The sequence below is a fragment of the Protomyctophum bolini genome, assembly GCF_963924005.1.
Source record: "Protomyctophum bolini genome assembly, chromosome: 22".
Lineage (NCBI taxonomy): Eukaryota > Metazoa > Chordata > Actinopteri > Myctophiformes > Myctophidae > Protomyctophum > Protomyctophum bolini.
Window position 1 is genome coordinate 26,779,337 of NC_137883.1, and position 9,473 is coordinate 26,788,809.

The 9,473-nt window shown below is 46.1% G+C and overlaps 1 protein-coding gene across 6 annotated transcripts in view; it reads left to right on the forward strand.

Annotated features, from left to right (window-relative positions):
• Positions 1-9,473, forward strand: part of rapgef1b (Rap guanine nucleotide exchange factor (GEF) 1b) — a 66,098-nt gene that overhangs the window by 36,612 nt on the left and 20,013 nt on the right. For 3 of the 6 annotated variants that reach the window (XM_080756408.1, XM_080756410.1, XM_080756409.1), the window contains 4 exons: positions 415-529; positions 819-1,005; positions 1,649-2,182; positions 4,097-4,299. In XM_080756408.1, the coding sequence (XP_080612534.1) occupies positions 415-529; positions 819-1,005; positions 1,649-2,182; positions 4,097-4,299 (1,039 nt within the window). Of the gene's footprint in view, positions 1-414; positions 530-818; positions 1,006-1,648; positions 2,183-4,096; positions 4,300-7,758; positions 7,930-9,473 lie in introns of all 6 variants that reach the window. The other 3 variants (XM_080756405.1, XM_080756407.1, XM_080756406.1) reach the window with 2 other exon arrangements.

Sequence of the window (9,473 nt, forward strand, 5' to 3'; positions counted from 1 at the left end):
GAAATCACTTCCGCTGCTGGTGTGAATTCAGCTTCATCCAGTGTTTCAACTGGGACCTGCGATCATGCTCTCCGAGTCCCATTTTAACTCTGTGTTAATCCACTGGAAGTCTGACAAGCAGGCAGAGCTTTATATATATTAAAGCTGAGACGCTAACAAGAGACATCCTCACTGACATCTCACTGTCGCCTATATACCTCCAGGAAGGAGGAACATATCCTGGATATGTTGTGTTCATGTATTCATAAGACATGCATTTGTGTGTGTGTGTGTGTGTGTGTGTGTGTGTGCATACATGTTGGACAAAGTGTTTTTTTTCCTGTGTGCTTTTTCCTTCCTGTTCGCAATTCTTTTTTGAAAACTCGACTTCTGCCATTCCCGTTATTGAAGCTGTTCTGTTTATTTGTCACCCAGTCCTCCACCAGCACTGCCCCCTAAGAAGCGCCAGTCGGCTCCATCGCCCACCCGGGTCGCTGTGGTCGCCCCGATGAGCCGGGGGTCTAGCTTGCCATGCAGCGTTCACAGACAGGTGAGGGGGGGGGGGTCACCACCACCTAATATATTGGACATGTCATGCTGTCGCACATAGTATCGCAGAGGGGAAAAACTGAATGAGTCAGTCAACGCACGGGTGGATTAAAGCTTTTATGTTTATATGCCGTGGCTCTGCAGGAGGCTGGCCTTCTATAAGTGTGTCTCGGTCTGCATGCGTGCATGCGTGCGAGTCCAGAGCTAATCTAACAAACCGCCAAACGATGGGTAAAAAAAAAAAAAAAGAATGATTCCCATTTTGTGTGTGCGTGCGGGTGTGCGTGCAGCCACAGGACTACGAGCAGGACTTCCTCCAGAGGCGTTTCTCCGGAGGCAGCCAGTCGTACGGGGGCGACTCCCCCCGCCTGTCCCCCTGCAGCAGCATGGGGAAACTCAGCAAGTCGGACGAACAGCTGTCGTCGCTGGAGCAGGACAGCGGTCAGTGCTCTCGCAACACCAGCTGTGAGACCCTCGGTATGAAACACAACATATACGGTACACGTGCACCCATTGCCGGTGAACAATCGTCACAAATGTAATACTGTATTTATATATAGTTTTCTTTTTTTATTGACCATCTGTACTGTAACAACAGTGCTACCGCTTAAAAGCAAAAGTATTACAGCTTCTTATTTATGAATACTTCAACCTGTACTCATGTTGATTACAGTTCTCAGTCGCCACAACTGATTTCAGTCATTTGGATTCCATAGAAGTCAGCATGTCTTCTATTGTAAAATTGGGTCCTGCAACAAAAATAGGCCATGTACAAGCTTACAACACGTCGCAACGCGACGTGTTGTAAGCTTGTAGATGGCCTATTTTCGGTTATTAGTTATTTCAGTCTTCCAGAAAACCCTAATGATCTCAGATATTTCGTTAACGCCTCAATCTGCAATTTCTGCAGCTAGTTAGCTGTATGACTACCAAAACATCATCATTTTACATATTGCGTTAAGAGCTTGGGACACACGGCGCTAGTGTGTGGTGGCTCCTTTCACGCTTGTTTCACAAATTACATATTAGGACTTTGCCCTAGAAAGCATTTTTTAGTCGTGAGATTTTATTTTGCTTTAATAATCCACGTGTACTCTCTCTCCTTCTCCCCCACGCGCAGACAACACGGAGAATTACGACCCAGACTATGACTTCCTCCACCAGGACTTGTCGGTCGGGGATCACTTACCGCCGGCCCCCGTCGGCGGGTGCCTGAGCCCGCTGCCGGAGTCTCACAGCGAGTCCTCGTCCCCGGTCCCGGGACAGCACCCGCTACAGCCCCGTTTCAGCCCCGCTCCCCAGCATCCCCCAGAGTACTGGAGCCCCCAGCCCAACCAAATGAACCCGTTGTTACACCACCCGTCCCGTATCCACGCGCCCCCGGCCCTGCCGCAGAAGAAGCGCCGCAGCACCCAGATGTCGCCGTTCTCCGAGGGCGGCGGCTCGCGGATTCTGTACGAGCGCTACCCCTCGCAGTACGACAACTTGTCGGAGGAGGAGCTGCTGCACCCCACGCCGCCTTTCCCCCTTTTCACCTCGCTCTCGCCCATGCCCCAGGCAAACGGCGGGGTGTTTGTAGCCCAGTACATGGCCAGTGACAATGGGGAGTTCCCTGGTAGCCCCCCGCCACTACCAGAGAAAAAGAGCAAACACAGTAAGTTGGAACGACAGCGGGGCGATGGAGACGGTTATTGAGGAACAAGGAAAAGGCAAAAAAAAACAAAAAACACATTACTTATTGCAAGTGACGAGATTGGATTTGGTTGCTGTGGTAATGACATCATGCATCAGGCTCCAGTGTCCAAAAGTGTCCGGTCTGAGACGCATCTTTAACTTTGGAAATGAGATTTGAATTGCATTTTAAACAACCTATGAATGTTGTTCAAATCTGATTAGCAAAAATCAATTTCTTTCCATCTTTTATTTAATGCAGACTTGATCAAACCGATGTGGTTCCATCGTGTATAGGCCAACGATCAGATTTTGGCTGCCAGTCTCAACATGGCCTTAAAAGAACACTGAGACAGGAAGGGAAGACTAGACTAATTAAGGGAAGAAACGTTAGGGAGTGACAGCAGGGTGACGGCAACACTTGCAACAGCCAATTCATTCCGATGTAGGAAATGTCAAAAGGAATCGTAATCTTTTGAACAGGGACAGGAAGTGGACTCCAGGATATACACCACAATGTAGCTCCAGCTACAGGGCTACGGAGGGCAGCATTTTGGTCATTTCCTGACACACCCCATTATGTCATTTCCTGACACGCCTATTATATCATTTCCTCTTCACTACTGTAACCAGGAGAAGGAAACACCACTGTAGCTGTCGAGCGGAATCCTTGTATGTCCTGTCCATGATCTCGACCACGGTCGAAAAATGACGATGATGTCCAAAAACCGCTTACTTTTCAGGAAATGTCTTCCAATGGATCCAATGCACTTATTTTATGTATTTAATTTATTGGATTGGATTACCGTTACGTTACATTACACGGGGCTGACGGTCCACCCGGCTGATGGTTGCTCAGATGGTTAGACTGAGCACTCAGAGAGGGGGTAGCAGTTGGTGGTTAACTGCATGTTGCTCAAATGGTTAGACTGAGCACTCAGAGAGGGGGTAGCAGTTGGTGGTTAACTGCCTGTTGCTCAAATGGTTAGACTGAGCACTCAGAGAGGGGGTAGCAGTTGGTGGTTAACTGCCTGTTGCTCAGATGGTTAGACTGAGCACTCAGAGAGGGGGTAGCAGTTGGTGGTTAACTGCATGTTGCTCAAATGGTTAGACTGAGCACTCAGAGAGGGGGTAGCAGTTGGTGGTTAACTGCCTGTTGCTCAGATGGTTAGACTGAGCACTCAGAGAGGGGGTAGCAGTTGGTGGTTAACTGCCTTGCTCTTGCTCAGGGACACTTCGACCAGCCAGTGTTTATTTTGACAGCAAATTTAGATTTTAGTTTTAGTCATAGTCTCGTGAATAGTTTTCATTTAGTTTTAGTGACATTTTAGTCACCTGGAATGTTTTAGTCGACTAAATATCACAAGACTTTCATAAACTAAATCTACGGTTGATTTAGTTGACTAAACTGTATTTTGGCGGGCCTTGATGTAAGGCCCGCCCGTAATGTCTGATTTTACACTTTTCACTGAAAATAGCCGATCTACAAGCTCACAACAAGCTTGGGGGCTTGTAGATCTGCTATTTTCAGCATGCAATAAAGTGTGAAATGACAACAAAAATCAACACTGCTAATCGGTAACCAGACCTTCTGGTTAGCAGACAGCCTCCCTACACACTACGGCCGTCCTAAATCATTTAGTTATCTCTTCTTAATAACTTTTCATGAAGTCCCTCCCGTTAAATATTTAGACGACCCACAGACCTGGGTTGGTGTCCCCATTCTGTCACTATAGGTGAAAGTTTTCAAAAAGGTTTCTACAATGGTAAAAATAGCACAGAGCTTTGTCGTTCGTGACTCTCATGCGAAGAAGGTCATTCATTTATGAAAATAATGAGAATGTGAGATGGCCACAGCCGTGAATAACAACGATGACCTCTAATCTCTCCTTCCAAGTCCTCAAGTACATGGCGTTTGTGGAGGACTACTCGGAACCACAGCCCTCCGTGTTCTACCAGACGCCACAGAGCGAGAGCATTTACGAGCAGCGGAACAAGCGCTTTCAAGAGGTCTACGGCTTCAACGACTCCTTCAGCAGTACTGACTCGGTCCATGAGCCCGTGTTGCCTCCAGCTCTGCCCCCCAAACAGAGGCAATTGGTAAGAAACAGCTACACATGCATACATAACATTGTCTCTGTCTCCACGCAACCTTGGCGTTGCTCTTCAGATGTCCAAACCAAGACTTTCATGAAGTACGTTGATGTGATTAAGTAAGACTAGCTAACTCGATATATAATATCAAATCAATTCTGACGTGCAGAGCTGGCGTTGAGAACTGTAATCATTGCCCATAAACGTCTGGGCAACGTTGAAGCCACCACCCGTAAGTGGTCAAAACTGGCAGTGCAGGCGGGCCCGGGCCCAGGTTAAATTTATGAATGAATTTCGTGACTTAGTCGAGGTACCACAAGAACAGCGCGAGGGAGTACTATCATAGTAGCCTGGAATGGCCAGAGTAATACTGTATCTACGCAGTGATATTAGTCTAGTATAACTTCGGTGTGGAAGATTTATTTCCAAAGGGGCGGGGTTACAATACAGACTCCAACGTCACAGCAAAAAAGACTCAGAATAATGGGCTGCTCTTATTGGTCACCCACAACTCTGGAGTGAGTGAAATGTAATTCAAACTTGAGGAGTGCCAGACCAATTTTCCCAGGGAATGTTCTATTCCTGTGGCAGATTTGTCTGGTTTCCAGGATACTATCATTAGGCGCCAACCAATCATATCAACGCTTGAAGGGGTACTACCCGGAGGACTTCCTCAGTCTTTCGGGTCCTTCAAAACGCCACTGAGCAACTTCCATTGAAGTGAATAGCAGGGGGCGGGGCTGTCGCTACTCATCCACTCTCTAGCCCATTCTGGACGGGAACCCCTTTTGGTGTTTTAACTAAGCATTATAAAGAAATAAAGAAAGGTTGGTGCACCATTTGGTCACCATTTGGTCACCATGGCTCAATTAACGTGGGAAAGAGGAGCCGATTGCGTTCATGAGCTAAACTGCATTCCAGCGGTAATCCTCATCAATTCTCCCTTGAGCCTCCGCCTATCTTGTTATCTCTCTCACCTCCTAGAGCCCCTATTCTCCAAGAGTCTCTCTCTATCTCTCTCCCTCACCCTTTTCTGTGGCACAGCAGCAGACACCTGTGTGTGTGTGTGTGTGTGTGTGTGTGTGGGGGGGGGGGGGGGTGTGCTTGCGTGGCTGTCACTGAGAGATAAGGCTAGCCGTTATCAGCCCTGCATCTGATCCAGTACGCGTATCTTCATCAGAGAGTCTGTGGCTAGGTTAATTGAGACAGCCGTCTGACAGGCGCTCAATGGATGGAAAGAGATCCGTTGATGAGGCCATCCGGCTAGGGGAGGTGATGAGGTCAGATGGTGGTCAGATTCGTTCAATCATGGGGCCAATAACGGTGAGCATGAGACCATTATGGAGCCGTGCTATAGGCTGACTAAATGTACGGTAAATTTGCTTTTTATGACCCAGGCGATTTAGGGTTTTAGCAGACGCTAAATTGTTGTTACCATAGTCATGTTTTCTGGGCCAAAGAAAACATTGTCTGTTTGCACTTTGATACCTGAACAGATTCTTTTTTGTTACTAAAGATCTATATTTGACATTGACATGCCATCCTGACAAATACATCAATAATAGGTACTTTGGTGCATTGCCACTGCCAACTGGCAGACGATGTCCCTCACACACAAGTGTACACAAGTAACTTGGGGGCTATTTCAGTCTAGTGATCTGTGATTGCCTGATGAAATCAATGCAACATTCCATTGCTCTCTGACCTAACATACTAACGCTGGCGCTCAGAGAAAAAGCATACCGGTATAGCATCAGAGACGATGGGAAAAGTGTTGATTCACCCGAGCTTGTGTCAGCAGAGGTCATGGAGGGACTATTGCACTGCAGCTCTTCCGCTGCAGATGAAAAGTGATCACACAGAGAGACACAGACGTTACTACACACTGCCCCCAGGCAGTTTCTTTCTTGACCACATCCTTGTAATCAGGTCTACCAGATGTTTATATGAATACGAAAACAGTTGATAAGAAAAACAATAGGCCTACAAAGTTGTTTAGGCTCTCTTCTTCCTTCATAAAAACTATATCACATTTTTAGAGGCTTAAAGGCATTGACAGCAATTTTAGATTTTAGTTTTAGTCATAGTCTCTAGTTTTAATTTAGTTTTAATCACATTTTAGTCACCGGGAAATGGGAATGTTTTAGTGTTATGTCTAGTTTTAGTCGACTAAAGAATGTAAGATTTTAGTCTACTAAATCTACAGTTGATTTAGTCGAATAAAAATTTGGCGGGTCTTGGTGTGTGTGTGTGTGTGTGTGTGTGTGTGTGTGTGTGTGTGAGTGTGTGTGAGAGACACTGTGTGTGTGTGTGTGTGTGTGTGTGTGTGTGTGTGTGTGTGTTTGTTGCGGTTCCTGCTGTGAAGCCTAATCTGGCCTCATGTTTTGGGCTTGATGTCTAGTGGCCCAGTGGAATAAGCCTGTTTGCCTCCCGTGTGAACCCATGTTCCAGGCTTGCATGCTTTGGGGACTTTACACAGCTTTGCAGAAAAATAAAGACGTTTGGTCCGCAGTGGTGGATAAATGAAAGCCTGATTTTATATTTTGTTTCGTGCCAGTGTACCGTGCCTAAAACGTCAGATCTACACGCTCACAATGCGTCGTGGTTCAAAGTGTTGCGAGCTTATAGATCTGCTATATTTGGCAAGTATAAATCAGACTTAAGTTAACGGTAAAAATGGAACGGATAATGTTGTCCGTGTTTAGAGCCAGTTGTAGATGGCCTCATTCCTCTGAAGCAGTGTTTAACTTTGAATAGTTTTTATTTAGTTTTAGTCACTTTTTATCGACTAAATAAGATTTTAGTCGAGTAATTTGATTTGATTTAGTCTATTTTTAAAGTGTTTTGTCGGGCCTTGATGCTGTTGTAATGGCTGATTTTACATTTGGTGGCGTGGCGTGTCACGAGGCGTGATGTCATTAGGCGTGACCATATGGAGGCGTTAAGGGTCTCCATGATGTCATGTGATGTCACGAGGGCAGATCCATATATGGAGATCTAAGGGTCTTCATGATGTCACGTGATGTCACAACTCACAAGGCATGATGGATTGGCAACCATATACGGTGGTGTGACTGACGCGAGACGCAGGATTTCATCGTAAATGCGACCTTCGGTTGCAATTAATTCACATTCAGTCACTCTTTTCTGCTCTTTTGTTACCAATAGACTGATTCCTCTCTCTCTCTCCTCTCTTACTCTCTCTCTCGCGCGCTACTGTGGTCATCTCCAGATTTTCAATACTCTTCTGCTCAACTTTGATTACATATAATATGCTATAATTAATCTCTCTGCTTATTTATTATAATCAACTGTCATGTTTTCTCTTTCTTTCCTCCCTTGTTTTCCTTTTTAACACATTGGTTTTCACTCTCCACTCTCCTTACACCCATTTATTCACGTCCCCTTTTCTCTTCTTGTCTTTCGTTCTCTTCTTTGTCTCTCCACTCTTCCTCCTCCCCTCAGGCCTCCCACTCCTCCTCCCCCTCCTCCTCCTCCTCCTCCTCTCTCTCCTGCCACCTCCAGCCGTCCGTAGCGACGGCCATGGAGGAGGTGGCGGGCTCTGGGCTCAGCGGGCTCAGCATGTCCGTCTCTAATTCCTTCCTGATTGGCCAGGCCTCCTTGACCACGCCCACGGTGAGTCCCTCCCCCTTCTGCCCCCCCCCCAGCCATAGTGCTGCTGGGAGGTCCTGGGTCGGGCCAGGGGGTGGGGCGGTCTGACACCGCGTGTGTGTGTGTGTGTGTGTGTGTGTGTGTGCGCGTGTGCGTGCGTGTGGATTAAAGCTAAATAAAATCTCACGACTGAAAATTTTTGCTTGGCCAAGTCCTAATATGTAACTTATGAGACGCCGTGAAAGGAGCCACCACACACTAAAGCTATGTGTCTTGTTACCAATTTTTTTTTTTTCATGTCAAGGACCCCCAAAATGATACTCATTAGCCTGCCCCATTTGAAAATATATGCCAAGGACGCCCATAAGATTTTTACGGCTCTAGCAGTGATTTTCAAACATTTTCATTTCAAGGACCACAGGTTTGACCTGAATTAGGCTACGGTCCCCCATGTAATGGCATTTCTATCTTTGGGACCCCCAATATATATTGTAAAATCAAAGTTAATTTAACTCTGAGAGTGTACAAATGTAACCAAATGGACCCGTTTCCATTTTTACACTCTCTGAGTTACAGACCCATAAGGGTCCATTTGGTTCCTAACTATAATTTATCTGGGGACCTCCTGGAACTCCCTCAAGGAGCCCTAGGGGTCCCTGGACCCCACTTTGAGAACCAGTGTCCTACACACTTAACATCTGTCAAAGTGTGATGTTTTGGTAGCCCATACAGCTAACCATTTGAAGAAATTGCACACTGAGGCGTTAACGATCGCGGTTATGAAATATCTGAGATCATAGGGTTTTCTGGAAGACTGAAATAACTAATAACCTATTTTTGGTGCAGGACACATTTCTATAGAATACATATGCTGACTTCTATTGAATCCAAATGACTGAAATCAATCGTGGCGACTGAAAACTTTAATCCGCGTGTGTGTGTGTGTGTGTGTGTGTGTGTGTGTGTGTGTGTGTGTGTGTGTGTGTGTGTGCGCGCGTGTGCTGCCTGTGTGTGGGTTGTCCGGCCACCCTTCCGTTCTCTTAAGGCTGATTAATGCTTAGTTGCGCAATGACAATAGCAGATCTGCAAGATCACACACGTTTTTCGACGCACAACTAAGGATAAATCACGCTTTATGGATTTTGATTGATGCCGTCGTAGGCATTGTTTGGTTGCTGTGTGCTTCTCATTTTTGTCCATCCATTCATTTGGTGTGTGCATTTGTTTGACTCTGTGATTTTGTTGCTGTTGTTGTTCCTCCATTTTGTTTGATATTTGGCACAAACGTTAGTTGTGTTGTAATTAGTGTGTGTGCTTATGCGTGTTATTATGTCTCATAATGTGTGCACTTCTTGCATGGTCGTTGTGTGGTGCAGTCAGTGTCTGACTGGGAAAGATGTGTGATCACATTTCGCATCCAAAGGGTTTCTCAAGACATTTTCTAAGGACGATTCTTTATCCCACACACCCTTTCGGCATCATGGGTCTGAGATGCAGTCATTTGAGTTGAGTGTCTGGAAAAAAACATGTACAAGAGTAAAGTAACCAAATATTGCAACCCCACAGTG